This window comes from Pygocentrus nattereri, chromosome 6, assembly GCF_015220715.1.
Source record: "Pygocentrus nattereri isolate fPygNat1 chromosome 6, fPygNat1.pri, whole genome shotgun sequence".
Lineage (NCBI taxonomy): Eukaryota > Metazoa > Chordata > Actinopteri > Characiformes > Serrasalmidae > Pygocentrus > Pygocentrus nattereri.
This window is the reverse complement of record NC_051216.1, coordinates 196,077-213,219: the sequence shown is the minus strand read 5'-3', so window position 1 is coordinate 213,219 and position 17,143 is coordinate 196,077. Positions and strand designations below refer to the sequence as shown.

Below are 17,143 nucleotides of genomic sequence, written 5' to 3'. Positions count from 1 at the left end.
CCTAAGGTTACCATTTCCTCAATCCGATGGGAAGTGAATGAAGAAATAGAAAGGGCGATGCTCAGTTTAGAAGTACCCAGCCGATTTATTGACCACGTGTTTTGCCTTCCCCTTTTGGTTTTGTTCGCTTAATGTTATGATCATTGTCACGATTCCCTCCAGGCCTTTTTGCCTTTGCCCTTTGGACTCTGTTTGCCTGGTATATTTGTCTGTTTGTGTTTTCTGCTATTTCTGGCTTTGAACCATGCCTGTTCTTTGATCATGTTTTTGCTTTGTGATGAAACAGATAATACTTTTATTATCTGTACGTGTCCAAATTCAGCTGACTGGTTACACAGAGTATAGTTCCAAGTATTTCCATTATAGTGCACAATGGGCTGATGATCTCTCTCCTAGAGTAAGGACACCTACTGAAGAGGAAGCCATAATATGACCCATCACTGAAGACATGGCCTTTCATAGAGGTGTTCTCAAATATCCTAACTCTGCCAGCCTCTCTATTGCTTCTGAGTCTGAAGTGCCTCAGATGACTCAAGTGTCCAATAATAAAGCCCTTACTGTGTCTGCCAGGATTTCACACTGGACCTTTAACACTCTCCCCTCAAAATTATTTCTATATTGTTTATTGGAAACTATATTACTTCCACATGGTCCAGCTACTGAACTATCATCTTCTGGTGGTATAGGCAACTCCTGGTATTCAAACTGTCTAGGCCTTACCTTTCAATGGAGCAGCTGCCCAAATCTCACCTCCTGATGGTCTATGTGGCCAGACCTCATTAGTTGTCCAGCTGCTAAAGCCTCACAATCAGGTGGCGTTGTTTCTGTTGCAGATGCAGATCCAGCTCATATTTCTTTGTCAAACTCCAACTGTAGTCCTGGTCCAGATGAGGGGTTATTTGGAGACATCCCACCAGTCACTGCTGAAGGTCTTCCTGAACTTTTTTTTTCGAGTTTTTATTGAGCTCCTGTATTGCTTATTACATTCGTATCCTTTCTCAGTTGCTGTTTCTGTTTGTCTGTTTGCCCCTGGCCCAGACTTCCTATTCAGCTCGTGTTTCTACATTGAATACCATGGAATTTTCTTGTGTCTACCTCTGCTACAATATTTTTACTTGTGTTATCTGTGAACATGTCTGTTGTTCTCTACATGGTTAGTTTCAGTCAGTTTTATAATCTACTCCTTATTTCAGGAGCTGTTTTTAGTCTTGTCCCTGCCACTATCCCTGTCCTGCACCTTTTTCAGTTCCAGCAATTCCCAGACCTGTCATGGACCAGATCTCTTGTCCCATTGCTGACCCAACCTTACCTTTAGTTGTCCTGAAGTAGTCCGTCCGTCCATCTATCCATCCATCCATTGTCTGCTTCTCCCTCAGGGTCGTGGGGGGTTGCTGGAGCCTATCCCAGTGGGTGGAAGGCAGGATACACCCTGGACATCAGGCGTAAGGCAGGAAACACACTGGACAGGTCGCCGGTCCCTGAAGTAGTCATGTTCCTTTACTGAGGATCTTACTTTTTGTCTGTTGGGGGTTCTGTCCCCGCATCCTAGTCCTGGATCCACGCTGTCTGGACTCTGGCCTAACCTGACTCCATCTACTTTTTTTTTTCTTTCCCCACTGGTGTCTTCTTTGTTCATTACCATTGCATGAACTTAGTGACTTGTATCACAATACAAAAGAAAACAGGTTAAGAACTCCAAGAGATATTTCACAATGAAACACAAAGATTAAGTAAAACAAAGAAATTGATGAGAATGAATCAGTCTCAGAATCAAAAAATGTTTAATTAATCAACCAGGCATAGGTGACACCAATGATTACAATCAACAATTGATGCAATGCTGAGGAGGGGACAGAATTACACAAGTAAAGACACAGGTAACAATGATGAGGAAAGAGGCCTTGGGGGAGTTGAAAAAAACATCCCCTTAGCACTCAACTATAAATGTACACAAATGTTATCCATAGAAGAGATCCTGTATGACTGGACAACTTTGGCAGGGGAGACTAGCGGCGGCTTGATGTGAACGAGTCGGGTGTGAACCAAGACAGCATCCGGGCAAGAGCAGAACTAGACTGGAACAGAGACAAACCAGGCCAAATCAGGTTCTTAGAAAAGAACTTGATCAAAAATGAAATACAGAGAAACAGGAATTACTTGTTCTGTTTTTATAGGATATAGTTTAGGATTTGAATCAGGGAATCAGACAGTGGCTCTGTTAGAAATAGTCTGCTATGCAACTGCTCATGTACTTACGGTATCCAAAAGTGTACAGTAGGTGATCAACTTAACATAACAGTATGCCAAGGACACCCAGATACCACTCTGAATTGCAATCTTTTAAGGAGGACATAACCATGGGTGTAACTGCCTAGTGGTCATGTAATCAATGATGGCAATCATTGCATACTGTGATGAAGAGTATCATGCAGTAGTATACTGTATACAGTCAGGGATGGAAATGGGTCAGAAAACACCAGAACCCTATTCCAGCTCAGCTCAAATAAAAAAGTAACCATTTTTAAGGAGACTGTATAGTTGTTTCCCTCTCTTTCAACACAGCTCAAGTACAGCCTACTGACCAATGATAAAATGCTCTTTGTATACAAATGTTTATAAAGCTCAGGAACCAAATCAATTTTTTTTTTATTCTACTGATTATACAAGTTAGATCTGTTGTCAAATAATGATGAATTTAATCATTTCATCCAGGTGTTAGTAGGCCACTGGATTGGTGCAACAACAATGCGCTTATTCTTCTTCTTTCGGCTGCTGCCTTTAGGGGTCGCCACAGCGGATCATCTGCCTCCATCTTGCCCTATCCACTGCCTCCTCTACTTTCACACCAACCATCTCCATGTCCACCTTCACTACATCCATAAACCTTCTCTGAGGTCTACTTCTTCTCCTTCTACCCGGCAGCTCCATCTCCAACATTCTTTGCGCAATATATCCACTATTCCTCCTCAACACATGTCCAAACCATCTCAACCTGGCCTCTCTGGCTTTATCTCCAAACTGCTCCACCTTCACTGTCCCTCTGATCTGCTCATTTCTAATCTTAACAATGCTCTTATTATTAATATTACATATTCATAATCAGGAAATTAAACAAGTTATGTCTTATAAATACCTTGATGTACATATAGATTCAATACTGTTATGGAGTAGTCATTTGATTTTTGTCTGTAGTAAAATAGAGAAATGTATTTTCTCTCTTTGTGAGTTAAGACATTCCTTTCACTGGAACTAAGGGGCCGAGCCCAACTCCTGAAAAACAACCCCACACCATGATCCCCCCTCCACCAAACTTTACACTCAGCACAATGCAGTCAGACAAGTACCGTTCTCCTGGCAACCGTCAAACCCAGACTCATCCATTGGATTTCCAGATGGAGAAGCATGATTGGTCACTCCAGAGAACACGTCTCCACTGCTCTAGAGTCCAGTGGCGGCGCTTTACACCACTGCATTCCACGCTTTGCATTGCGCTTGGTAATGTAAGGCTTGGATGCAGCTGCTCGGCCATGGAAACCCATTCCATGAAGCTCTCTACACTGTTCTTGAGCTGATCTGAAGGCCACATGAAGTTGGGAGGTCTGTAGTGATGGACTCTGCAGAAAGTCGGTGACCTCTGCGCACTATGCCCCTCAGCATCCACTGACCGCTCTGTCATTTTATGTGGCCGACCACTTCATGGCTGAGTTGCTGTCGTTCCCCTTAGCTTCTGATCTCAGTACCACACTAGAATTCACTGAACTCCTGAGAGTGACCCATTCTTTCACTAATGTCTGTAGAAGCAGTCTGCAGGCCTAGGGGCTTGGGTTTATACACCTGTGGCCATGGAAGTGACTGGAACACCTGAATTCAATGGTTTGGATGGGTGACTGAATACTTTTGGCAATATAGTGTATACTGGCAGCAGAGCTAAGCACAATAATCCAGCAAGCATACCCAGCATTCGAGAGGGCAGTGCATGAGGAATCAGCTTTGGAGTATTTCCTAAGCATGCTGCTGCTGGAGGAACTAAGGCGATATGTGCAGCTTGTCAAACTATCTAGACTTTAAGCACCAATATCTGAAGCCGGATGGCAGAACCCTTCCTTAGCAAAATATATTAAGGTGAATAACACCATGCTACACACCAGGAGTTTGAAGAGGGCGTGATGTGCAACGCAGCTCCCCAGTGATGGTTGATGGAATGAGTAACCCTCAGCAGTGGCACTGCCATCTGGAAAAATAGCTGCCATCATGGGTTTTAGACAGAGTGCAGCATAAATGGGAAATGGCTCTCCTCACTTATTGACACAGGCTCGTCAATAACCCAACCGCACAGTGAGAGCAGCACACCGCATGGCTGAGAGTCACTGACCCTCCAATTCATGTTTGTTAATATTGGGTCTAGGGGCTACTAGGGGTCTGAGCCAATTGCAGAAGTTCTGGCTTGTGCTCAGATGGGATGTGTGCATACTAAGCTTGGACTCTGCAGCAACAGCTGGGGCAGCCTCAAGAAGGCATGCTGAGCTTGCAGAAGAGCAAGCAGTGGCCAGCATGCAGTGGCCAGCAGCGGAATCAAGACTCAAAGCTTCCTTGCAGTGAGACCTTTGTCTTCTGTTGGGGAACCCACCAGCACTGGAGGAACTGAACATGCAGCGGTTGGTGTGCACAAATACAGGTGCAGTCTTCAAGGGCATCACATTTTTTTTTCAAGGGTGGAAACACCAGTATAGAAGAAGCTGAACATGCAGCACTATTATCAGTGGAGTGATCCCCGATGGTAATGGGCAGTGCACATAAGCAACACCTTCAATTTTTGGTAGGCTGGCTATTCCTGTGAAAATTTACCACTGTCCCATATACCTTTTCACAGCACTAGCCTATTTAAGGACTGCTTAACATAAGACGTCTTACATCAAAGGCCTCATAAGAAATTTGCTTTAGTCATAACTAAACCAAACTATTTAGAGAAGTTCATGACCTTTAGCCTTTCAGACCTGATAGACAGAGCATCTATATTTTTCGGTCTCTTATGTGCCATGCTGGACCCAAGATATGCTTTAGTGAATCTCTGCTCATGGTGCCCAGTGGGATTTATATGGGGGCTTTGTTTTGTCTTTCTGAACAGCATATGAGCAGTTCTATCCTCCTGATCTTGCCTGACTTTTGCAGCTCTTCTTAATTGGCATTTTTTAATCACCGCTTTTGTAAAGGTGGAGACTGTAAGCTGTTTAATTTTCAGATCCTCAGCCACCAGCTGATGGTTTAAATTATAGGGGTGGAGCCACTGAAAGAGATAAAATTTAATGTTTTGGGGAGGGTTTAAAATGAAAAGATCCCAAGATTTTTATTTGTTTGGATTTTATGTTATGTTATCGTGCTCTCTGCAGTCACTGATAACACTAATGGGATGTTGGCTTGCTAGCAGTTAGTGTGTGTGTGTGTGTGTGTGTGTGTACATACCTGTGCTCCTGTAGCTCTATAAGGAGTTTCACGTCTGCTTGGAGAAGCAGAAAAATTCTAAAGAGAAACAGATTCAAATTTACTCAAACTTAATTTTCCATTGCCTCAAGGGAAATTTATTTATTTAGTATCAGTTTGCATGTGTCAGTGAAGGTCATCAGTTTAAGAAGTAATATTTGATGGGGAATAATTGTAGGATGAAGATGTGATATGAAAGAAGAAATTATCTCACCACTTGATCAGCATTTTTATTCTGTTGTCTCTGTTTCTGAGGAGTAGGCTTCACCTAAACACAGAAAACATCACTTATAATTCACTGTAGTGTTGAAAGTGTTGAACTATGAGGAAAAATAGGAAGTTTTCTGATGTGGAAGTTAGGGTGCCATCATCACCACCAGTATCATCATCATCAATATCTTCACTTGTGAAGAGCAGAGAATCAACCAGCTTGCTCTGGACTAGGAAGCAGCACAGGCTCTCTAGTAGTATGCTACCTATAAACCTAAGGAGCCCAGCAGCCCATATGTTCTTATAAGAATCATGGATAAGGAAGCCTTGCAGACATGAATGGCCGAATAGTCCACAAGTCCAAGTTCCATCCAGTTTTCTTTTTTTTTTTTCTTGAAAAACTAACCAGCCCCTGGGAATAAATATTTAGACTCTTCTATCACCTGGCACCCAGGTGGTGGAACAAACTTTCACTCTTCAAAGCCAGACAAAGAGACATCTCTTTTTGAAGCACTTAAGCAAGCTCTAAATTTAGTACCTACTAAAATGTACTGTATTGCTTTTATGCTGTATTTAATTCTGTATCTTGTTCTCCTTCTTGTATTAGCTTGTGGAGGAGGGGGTGTGGCAGAGCAAAACATGCAGAACAGAGAGCCAGTCTGTCAAACCAGTGGGCTAAGCGGCTGATAAAATTCACCTGTGCCTTGTTTCTGACCTTTGGAGAACAAAGAGCTAAGCACAATAAGACAAAGCAAAGCAATGGAAAGACTGAAAATTCCCGGTGATTATGTTCTTTAATTTTGTTTGTTGGCTGTAAAGTCAAGCAATTTCCTTAGCATTATAATAAAAGCTCTCTGTCTACCCACCTGCTCACACCATCTTCATTCATGTAAGCCTTGCAAAGAATGTTACGGTGGTGCTGAAACCTAGGGTTGAGTGGACAAACTTTGTCCTCACCACTTGGAGAGATTATTAAAGTGCTCTCCATCCTGCAGCAGAATCAACATTGGCTCCCTTGGATTGCCAGGGGGAAAACCATGCGCACTTCAAGGCCCTGCACAGGGCCAAGAAGTGGACAGGAAGCTCATGTGGAGTTTGTTGATGGCAACCAGTACTCCAGCTACAGCCACTATATCCATCTGGAAGGGTGACTTCACAGGATGACCCAGAGGCTTTTGTGAAGCTCTGCGAGAGAGCAGTGGAGGACTGTGCAATCCAACTGCTGCCCCAGCTCATGGGGGAAATCCAGCTTGCTGCCCAACAGCTGGAGTATGATGAACTAAAAAAAGCCATCCTTCAGAGGGTGGGACTTTGGAACAACACCATCAGTGGTTCCGCTTGCTGACTCTTGAACTTGACTTGCTCTTCATGTTGGCTCACCAGCTCTGTGATTTTATCAGGAGGTGGCTGTTGTCTGAAGAACAAGATTCTGAAGAAGTGCTTGATCTGATGGTACTGAAGCAGTTGACTGCCTACCTACTCTGCTGCACATTCATGGGCAGGAAGGCCCAAAAGAGCAACCCTCCCTCTCCTTTTCTCCCTCTCTGTCCCTACTCCCACTTCCAGAAAAAAGGGAGCTCTAGTCCCTAAACTCTTCTGCCACACTCGCCTAGTCAGGTGTGTTGGTGTTGTGGAGACCCAGGGCATTTCCAGGAGCAGTGTTACCACATGGAGGTTTTGGGTGAAAGTGCAGTGTGTCCACAGGGATGTGCATGATTGTGCTCTCAATTGAATGTACAATTGAATTTAGGGGCAAAAAGAAAATAAAGTATAGGCAGTGGTTTGTCCTCGACTTTCGCATCCTCTAATTTTGGGGACAAATTGGCCTCAGTTTGGGGGACTAGTGAAAGTTCTGGTAGATGATGGGACCCACAATAATAGAAAGGAGGGAACATGTGCTGCTTTATAGACAGGTGAGCTTTTGGGTCTGGGAGGTCATTATTCTGCCGGTAGGGCTGAACCCAAAAGAATGGCCATGTCACTGTGGGACTACCCTCATGACTCCCCACGGGGATTTCCCTTTGGAGCAGTCACATGATGAGATGCTGAAGCATTCCTTTGGCCAGATGAAAGTTAACAGTTAACTCCCAAAAGTAACAAACAATAAGAATACATTTGTTGTCCAGGTGTCTCATAATAATCCCAAGGCAGGACATCTGGGACAGGAAAAAACACTTAATTGTGTAATGTTAACTCCCCAGCCATCCCAAAAGTACCATTACTCCCACTTCCGTTAATTGAGGTCCCCTTTGAAATAATTTACATGGACCTTGTCAGACTATTGGATAGAAGTACTTTTAGGTATCACTTTGTATTGGTCTTAATGGATTATGCAACATGCTATCCAGAGGTGCTACTTTTATGTTGCACAATTTATGCAAAATATACATATATCGGGTATTAAATTGATTCAGACCAGTGTTTACCACTCCAAATGGATGGACTGGTTGAACATTTTAATCAAACCCTCAAATTATTCAAATCCAGTTTAGTGGATGGAGCAGTGCCATCAGGCCTATAATCGCATTACAGCAGCTCTCATGGGGGCCTGCTGCTGCATTCACCTGACTTTCTGCCAGCCTACTTATATCCATCTCTTTTCTCAGTTTTTAGCAGAGCCCAGAGAGAAAGAGAACTGTAGAGATGTGAGAGCAAAATGAGACAAAGCAAAGACAAGACTGAAAAGTCCTGATGAGCATGTTTTTAAATTTTGTATGTTGGCTGAAAAGCAGAGTGATTTTCTTTTTGTGTTATAATAAAAGTTCTCTGTCTCCACACCTGTTCCCACTGTCATCACTCATCCCAGCTGCACAAAGAACATCACAAAGCTCTGCTTTTGTTTTCTGGCAATGTTTGAGCTAAAGAGTAATTTGGATTCTAACCTATTTGCACTAGCTGGGATACATTCTCTAAGTGGACAATAAAACAATTCTGCTTGCCTGATCAGGCGTTCCTGACGATGAGATGCCTACCATTTTATCTACTGAGTGAATTCACAGTGGTCATTGATCACAGGGAAAATAAGTAAGTAAGTGATACTTTTTTAATCCCACAAACAGGGAAATTACACCTCTGCATTTAACCCATCCATGAAATGAAACACCACATACACACTAGTGAATACACACACACTAGGGGGCAGTGGGCAGCCCTATCCACGGCACCCGGGGAGCAATTGGGGGTTAGGTGTCTTGCTCAAGGACACCTCAGTCATGGACTGTCTGTACTGGGGATCGAACCGGCAACCTTCCGGTCACAGGCCCAATTCCTGTGAAGTAGATGTTCAATGATGAAGAGAATTTTGATCAGCCGTAACAAGAGTGAAATTTGATCACCAAGCTGTTTTGCTAAAGTTACTCAGGGGGCCCCCTAGATATCCCTATAGATATCACTACTTCACATGTGGCAAATTGAAATCAGGTGCTAATGATTAGAACACCATTAAATTTCATCAGAAGAACCTTTCTTATTTAAGCCTCTGATGTCTGCTCTGGTTTGTATCTTTGTTCTCGAAGTTTGTGGTGTCACCATGTCTAGTTCAAAATATGTCTGATACCTTCAGAAAGAAGTTTGTAGATGTCTTAGTGTCTGGGAAGAGGTTTAAGAACATATTCAAAACATTAGAAATCAGTCATTCTACTATCCAGAAAATCATCTACAAGTGATGAAGACCACTGTGAATTTCACCCATGAAATTTAACCTGATAGCAGATAGTAAGATTCTAAAAGAAATGTCCTGCCACTCTTGATGTAAGATTGCATCTAGCATTAGAGCAACACTGTACATATTCAACCTACAGGGGAGGTGCACCAGGAGGAATCCTGACTGTCTAAACAGAATTTCAGGGAAAAACTAGTTTGTTAATGTTCTTTGCAAGGACCAGAACTAGTGGAACAGTGTTCTTTGGACAGATGAGTTAAAGATGGGTTAAGATGGGTAAAGCATGTTATGGTTATGGTGTTATGGTTTAGAGCTGCTTTGCTGGCCAACTTGGCAATCATAACTTTGACTATGAATTCTCTTACATACCAGAGAGTGCTGGAGGAGAATGTAAAAAAGTTGTAGCTGAAGAAGTGAACCCTCCAATTGGACAGTGATCCCAAACATACAAGTAAATCCATCAAGGGAGAAAAGGAGGGTTATGGAATGGCCCAGTTAAAGCCCAGATCTGAATCCCACTGAAAGGCTACACATGCAAGAAGCTCTTTAAACACTGCACACCTGAAAGAATTCTTCATTGAAGAGTGGGCAAAGATTTTTCCCAGTAGATGTCAGAAACTGATTGAAGCTGTTTTTGTCAGAGAGGGCAGTACCAGTTACTGCAACCAGGGGTGCACTTACACTCTCAACAGATAAGAATGTAACTTAAGATCAAATACTGATGTGTCCATAGTCCTAATGTGTCCACATGGTTCTTCTTTTTTTCCAAATACAGTGGCTCAATCTATACTACTACTACTACTACTACTACTACTACTACTACTACTACTACTACTACTAATAATAATAATAATAATAACAACAACAAATAAATTACATTTATATAGCACCTTTCTGGAAGAGAATTCCAGAGTTTGGGGGCCGTGGCACTGAAGGACCTCCCTCCCAAGGTGGAAAGTCTGGTGCATGGAACAGCAAGTAAGTTACTGCTAGAAGACCTGATCGAGCGAGAGGGAGTGTAAGAGGTCAGCAGTTCTCTGAGGGAGGGGGAGCAGGTTATGTAAAGCTTTGAAAGTGAGAAGTAAGATTTTAAACTTTATACGGGATGGGACCAGCAGCTGGTAAGACTTCCATTTTAGCAGTGTTTAGCATGAGAAAAATATTCTGCATCCAGAGTTTAAATCAGAAATTCAGTGAATTATTGTACTGGGAGGGGAATCTGAGGGGGTGTGTACTGAGATATAACTGAATATCATCAGCATAACAATGGAAGTTTAGGCCATGGCTACGAATGATCTGGCCAAGGGATGAAATGTAAATTAGGAAAAGTAGGGGTCCAAGAACGGAGCCCTGCAGGACACCACATCTAACAGGAGAGGAGGAGGACATCTGTGGGCCTAATGTAATAAACTGGTGTCTCTCTGTAAGATATGACCTGAACCACTGTAGGGCTGTGTCAGTGATGCCAATAGAGAAAACACGAGAAATTACAACATCATGATTAACAGTATCAAAAGCTGCACTTAAGTCGAGGAGAAGGAGAATACGGAGAGAACCACTATCAGCAGACCGGAAAAGATCATTAACGACTGGCAGAAGAGCGGTCTCAGTGCTGTGGTGAGTATAGACACCAGACTGGAATGGCTCATAGAGGGCATTATCACTCAGAAATGTCTGGAGTTGGGAAGCGACCACTCTTTCCATTACTTTAGCTAAAAATGGAAGGTGTGAGATGGGTCTGTAATTAGAAAGAGAAGTTGGGTCCAATTCAGGCTTCTTAAGTATCGGAGTAACTGCAGCAGTTTTAAGGGCAGTAGGAACAGAACCAGAAGAGATACATGAATTTATCACTGTAGCAACTGGGGTGTGGATTACAGATGGACAGGCCTTGAGTAGAGGGGTGGGGGCAGGATGAACAGGCCTTGAGTAGAGGGGTGGGGGCAGGATGAACAGGCCTTGAGTAGAGGGGTGGGGGCAGGATGAACAGGCCTCGAGTAGAGGGGTGGGGGCAGGGTCAAGCTGACAGGGGGAAGCGTTAGACTTAGTGATGAGCTCAGAGACAGAAAAGGAGTCAACAGGTGTGAAACAGGTCAGCTTTGTGATCAGAGAAGGAGAATCTGTAAAGGAGAACAGCTGGGAAGCAGAAGAAAAGAGGCTGTAGATTTGATTCATTTTCTTGTCAAAAAAATGTAGAAAAGCCTGACATTGCTCAGGTGAATGGGGGCTCGCTGATACAGGAGGATGGAGGAGTTTGTTAACGGTTCAAAAGAGAGCTTTTGGCCTAGACTCAGCATTATTTATGATGGAGTAGTAGTTGGAGCGGGCAGTGTTAAGGGCATCCCTATATTTGCGGGAGTGTTGACTGTAAAGTAGAGAGTGGACAGTAAGGCTAGTTTTTTTATAAAGGTGCTCAAGACGCCGACCAATAGCCTTCAGTACCCTTAGTTCAGGGGTGGACCAAGGACAGGAGCGGGCAGCAGGGAGGAGTCTATTCTTAAAAGGGGGAAAATCATTAAGGAGTCCAGAGACAGTGTCATTATAGAGAGAACCCATGCTCTCAGGGGATGATGGGTTATGTAGGTCAGGGCTGAAGACTGAACAGAGATACCAGAGACTGGACCAGAGACAGAGATATAATTCAAACCAATAGAGCAGAGTAAATCAAGAGTATGACCATGAGTGTGAGTTGGAAAATCAACATGCTGCATCCAGTTAAAACACTCTAAAGCTGAAAGGAACTCAGATGTGAAAGAGCATTCAGTATCAACATGGATATTGACGTCACCAAGCACAGTTACGGCAGAGCAAAGAGATGAGATGATTGTGAGGAGTTCATTAAGTTCAGACAAGAAGTTAGCAGCAGGTTTGGGAGGGTGATAAACTAACAGGAACAGTAAAGGTGAGGAGGAAACAACCTTCAAGGCAATATATTCAAAGGTTGTAGTACTGAATAGGGAAAGTTCTTTGACCGTTAAACCAGAATGATGAACCACAGCCAGACCACCTCCTCTCCCTGTCAGTCGGGGTTTTGAGAGATAACTGTAGCCTGGGGGGGGTCAGCATGTTTAAATGTAGGTAGTCACCGGGTTGTTGCCAGGTTTCCGAAAGAAAAAACATATCCATGTTTTTCTGTGATGAGGTCGTTGATTAACGAGGCTTTATTGGTTATGGATCGTGCGTTAAGATGGGCGAGGTTAAAGCAGCGACAGCTGGGAAGAGAAGGTTCAACCAGTTTTGAAAGTGGACGGAGATGGCCATGATTTACTCCACGGATGGCTTTAGTCCCACGCTGGCGAGCACGATTATATGTTCATATAGTCGGGATCCGCGCATCAGAGCCATCACAGCCAGAGCTAAACGAGGGTCCTCTTTTAGAGCGGTGGATGTAACGTGGACGTCGAGCAATTCCAAGTGTCCAGCAGAGATTATATGACGTGGTATATAGTGTGCATGACAGTCGAGGTGTGTATGTTCAGTTTGTGAGTATTTAAACATTTCCAGAGCATAAAAAATAAAAATGAACAGCACGACTCGAGGCCAAAAACAAAAGCTCTGGACACCGGCCGTGGACATGTCGGAGAAGAGTGAACATGCCAGAGCTCAGACCACACACGTTAGCCAACCACACCCACAAAAAGGAAAGAAAAAAAAAACAGCCACAAGAAAAACAAAACACCGGCGAGTAGCGGCAGCCAAACGCGCACAGCGTACACTCAACCGGAACCGGAAATATAAATGATCATCTAGAACCACAAAGAACCATTTGCATGTTTTAACAATGTTATATAGTGAAATCATTCTTCAGATTGATCGAGAATGTGTTGTAAATGGTACCATATGAGATGTCTTCTATAGTTTTCTATATAGCACTACAAAGGGTCTATCGTGTCTGACGTTTTAATAACATCATTTAATAAAACATTGACTGACTTAACAATGAACAAATCATAAGTTTGAGAAATTGAAAATTTTCAATTGTTTATACTTCATATAGTTGTGTTGGTGTTTTCCTGAAGAAATATTACATTAATAATATTATATTATTATTCACAGGTATAAACATGTGCATATTGTGATTGTGTACATACCGAATCACTATTGTGTTTCTGGGGAGGCTGAGGTTGTTGCTGAGGAGCAGGAACCTAAAGATAGAAACAGTTTGAAAGTCACTCCTTAGCTTCAACTAATATAACATTTATAGTTGCATTTAATTTAAAACACATTGGCCTGGTCACTAACTCTTCAGTGTAATAAGCAATATTTGAGATAAGGAATGATTTTAGAACAATGCAAATATGAAAGATTTTATGCATTTTATGCAAAGGAAACAAGAAATCCTTTATCTTTGTGAGGATCAGGCCTTAACTAATCTAATTTAATATAACAAAAATACTTTGAGTTTATCTGAACGTAGTGTTTAACTTCAGATCAAATATATAATTATTAACATTCTTAAGAACATTGTTCTCAAAGGGTTCTTTGCATGGTGAAATTCTTTAGGTTGATGGAGAATGTCTTCTATATAGAACATGTTTGAAAAGGTTTCTGTATAGCACTTCAAAGGCTTTTGCTATATATTATAATTAAGTGATACTTTTTTGATCCCACAACCGGGGAAATTCCACCTCCGCATTTAACCCATCCGTGAAGTGAAACACCACATACACACTAGTGAACACACACACACTAGGGGGCAGTGTGGGCAGCCCTATCAGGCAGCCCTGACTGATGTGCCATATAATTATTAATTGTACATGTAAAAAATATAGTTCTGTAAAGTGAATATGTGAATATATGAATGCCACACCCTGAGTAAATGTGCTTGTGTAAGAGAGGTTGGGGAAGTGTAATTGTGAATAAATAATTAAGCGGTTGAGTAGTTGAATAATGTCCATGTAGTGTGACTGGGTTAAACTCAGTCAGCAGCAGCCTCCCGTCCCCGATGGGAGGAATTGAAGAGTCTGATGGCTCTCGGAATGAATGATCTTCTGAGTCTGTCTGTTGTGCAGCTCTGTGACAGCAGTCTGCCACTGAACACACTCCTCTGATTCATGATGATGGTGTGAAGTGGGTGACTATCATTGTTCATGATAGAAAGCAGTTTATCCAAAGTCCTCCTATCTGCTATTGTTACCAGAGAGTCCAGCTCCACTCCCACCACTGCCCCGGCCCTCCTGACCAGCTTGTCCAGCCTTGATTCATCTCTTCTCTTCATGTTGCCTCCCCAGCAAACCACAGCGTAGAAGAGAATGCTGGCCACGATTGAGTGGTAGAACATCTGCAGAAGCTTCTTACAGATGTTAAAGGACCACAGTCTCCTCAGGAAATAGAGCCGACTCTGTCCTTTCCTGTACAGGGTGTCCATGTTTGTTGACCAGTCCAGTTTGTTGTCCATATGCAGACTAAGGTACTTGTAGGTCTTGACCGTTTCCACATCAACCCCCTCAATGGAGACTGGCTGCAGGGGTAGTCCAGACCTATGGAAGTCCACCACCAACTCCTTGGTCTTGGATATGTTCAACTGCAGTTAGTTCAGTCAACACCAAGCAACAAATTCCTCCACCTGTCTCCTGTACTCCTCCTCCTGACCACCCTTGACACATCCAACGATGGCAGTGTCATCCGAGAATTTCTGCAGATGGCACATCTCAGAGTTGTACTGGAAGTCTGATGTGTAGAGAATGAAGAGGAAGGGGGGAGAGCACAGTCCCCTGTGGTGCTCCAGTGCTGCTGACAACAGTCTCATATGTACCGTCAGTCAGCCTCACGTACTGTGGTCTGCAGGTGAGATAGTCCGTGATCCAATGCACCAGGTGAGGATCCACCTGCATCTTCACCAACTTGTCTCTGAGAAGTGGGGGCTGGATGGTATTAAAAGCACTGGAGAAATCAAAAAACATGATGCTAACAGCAGTATTCCCCTTGTCCAGACGAGAGTAGGTTCGGTGGAGGAGGTAGGTGATGGCGTCCTCGACACCAATCCTCTCCCGATAGGCAAACTGGAGAGGGTCCAGTGCATGCTGTACCTGGGGTCTGAGAAGAGGGAGAAGCAGTCGCTCCATGGTCTTCATAATGTGGAACGTCAACGCAACTGGCCTGTAGTCGTTGAGCTCACTGGGGTGTGGTTTCTTGGGAACAGGGACCAGGCATGAGGTTTTCCACAGCGTGGGAACCCTCCCCAGCTGCAGGCTCATGTTGAAGATGTTCGACAAGGGTACCCCAAGTTCAGAGGCGCAAGCCTTAAGAAGTCTCGGGCTCACCTTGTCAGGTCCAGCTGTCTTCCTTGAGCGGAGTCTCCTCAGCACCCCTGTGACCTGGTCTGCAGAGAAGTGGGGGGGGGGGGGGGGGTGGACTGGGTGTGCTGACAGCCTGTGGGAGGGAGATCTGTGCAGCACTGAGAAGAGGGAGTGAGGTGTCCGGAGGGGCAGAGGCTGAGGTTGCTGTGATGGCAGGGCAGACAGAAGCAGATGAGGATGAAACAGGACAATCAAACCGTTTATGGCAGAGATTGAGTTCGTCCCTCAGGGTCTCCTCTGCCTCCTTAGACCACTTCCTGAAGGAGCGTGTTGTTGATGGTTGCCTCATCACACAGGGTTTGTACCGAGGCTGCAGGAAAACCAGATTGTGGTCAGATTTTCCAAGTGGGGGCAGAGGGATGGCATCACTGATGTTATCATACAGGAGGTCAATTGTCCTGTTTTTCTTGGTGGGACAGTCCACATACTGGGTGAATGAGGTCAGTGTGGAGTCCAGCGTGACATGGTTGAAGTCACCAGACAGCGCGATGAAGGCATCCGGGTGTTGTGTCTGAAGCCTAGCGATGGTCGCGTGTATGACGTCACACGCCACCTCCGCGTCCGCTCGGTGGGGCATGTACACACAAACAATGGCGTGTGAAAACTCCTGCGGGATGTAATATGGTCTTAAACTCACCGCAAGCAGTTCAACATCCCGACAGCAGTCAGTCTCTTTAACAGTCACATGTCCAGGATTACACCATCTGTTGTTAATGAAGATAGCGAGCCCACCACCCTTAGCTTTGCCACTGCGCGTGCAGTCTCTGTCCGCCCTCACCATGACGAATCCGGGGATGTTTACATTAGCGTCGGGGATGTTAGCGGTTAGCCAAGTCTCTGTAAAGCAGAAGAGACTGCATTCCCGGTAGATCCTCTGGTTCCTCACTAATGCTGCAAGCTCGTCCGTCTTGTTGACCAGCGAGTTCACGTTGCCCATCACCACTGCAGGAATACAAGGCTTGTATCTCCAGCGATTCTCCCGTTGTTTAGCCTTTAGCTTAGCCCCGGCTCTGCAGCCCCTGAAGCTGCGCCTCAGCTCCGTTGGAATGGAGCCAACACGTAGAGATTGGGACAGACATGACAAAAGGAACAGAGCTTCAAACAAGAGTCAAACACTTCAAACAACAGAGATTCAAACAAAGAACGGCAAACACAGGGCTTAAGTACACAGGGAAAACGAGGGACAGCTGCAAACAATCAGGGGCAGAGTTACAAAATGAGGGGCAGGACTACAGATACCAAAATTGAATGGTTTTGAGGTGGTGGTTGAAAAGACCACCTACCACCTACCTTTGACGTGCCCTTTGGTGTTTGTCATTTTGCCTCTTGATTTTCGATCTTGGAATGGTTTTTGATTTATCTCTGGATGTCCCTCTTATATTGGGTGTGCTGCTGTCTGGTACTGACCCTAGTCTATTATGACTATGCTCTTTGTAACAGTCCCAAACTATGAAGTAAACTTAAATCTTGTATTTTTAACTGTGTGTGTGTCTGATTT

The 17,143-nt window shown here is 44.0% G+C and overlaps 1 protein-coding gene across 1 annotated transcript in view; it reads right to left on the bottom strand.

Annotated features, from left to right (window-relative positions):
- Window positions 1-1,762: 1,762 nt before the first annotated feature.
- LOC108444152 overlaps window positions 1,763-17,143 on the bottom strand; it is a 62,108-nt gene continuing 46,727 nt past the window's right edge. Inside the window, exons 17-20 of the mRNA XM_017725146.2 lie at window positions 13,438-13,491; window positions 5,693-5,746; window positions 5,461-5,517; window positions 1,763-2,075 (exon numbers count right to left, since the gene is read on the bottom strand). Coding sequence (XP_017580635.2) covers window positions 2,007-2,075; window positions 5,461-5,517; window positions 5,693-5,746; window positions 13,438-13,491 — 234 coding nt within the window. The 3' untranslated portion in view covers window positions 1,763-2,006. The remainder of the gene's footprint in view (window positions 2,076-5,460; window positions 5,518-5,692; window positions 5,747-13,437; window positions 13,492-17,143) is intronic.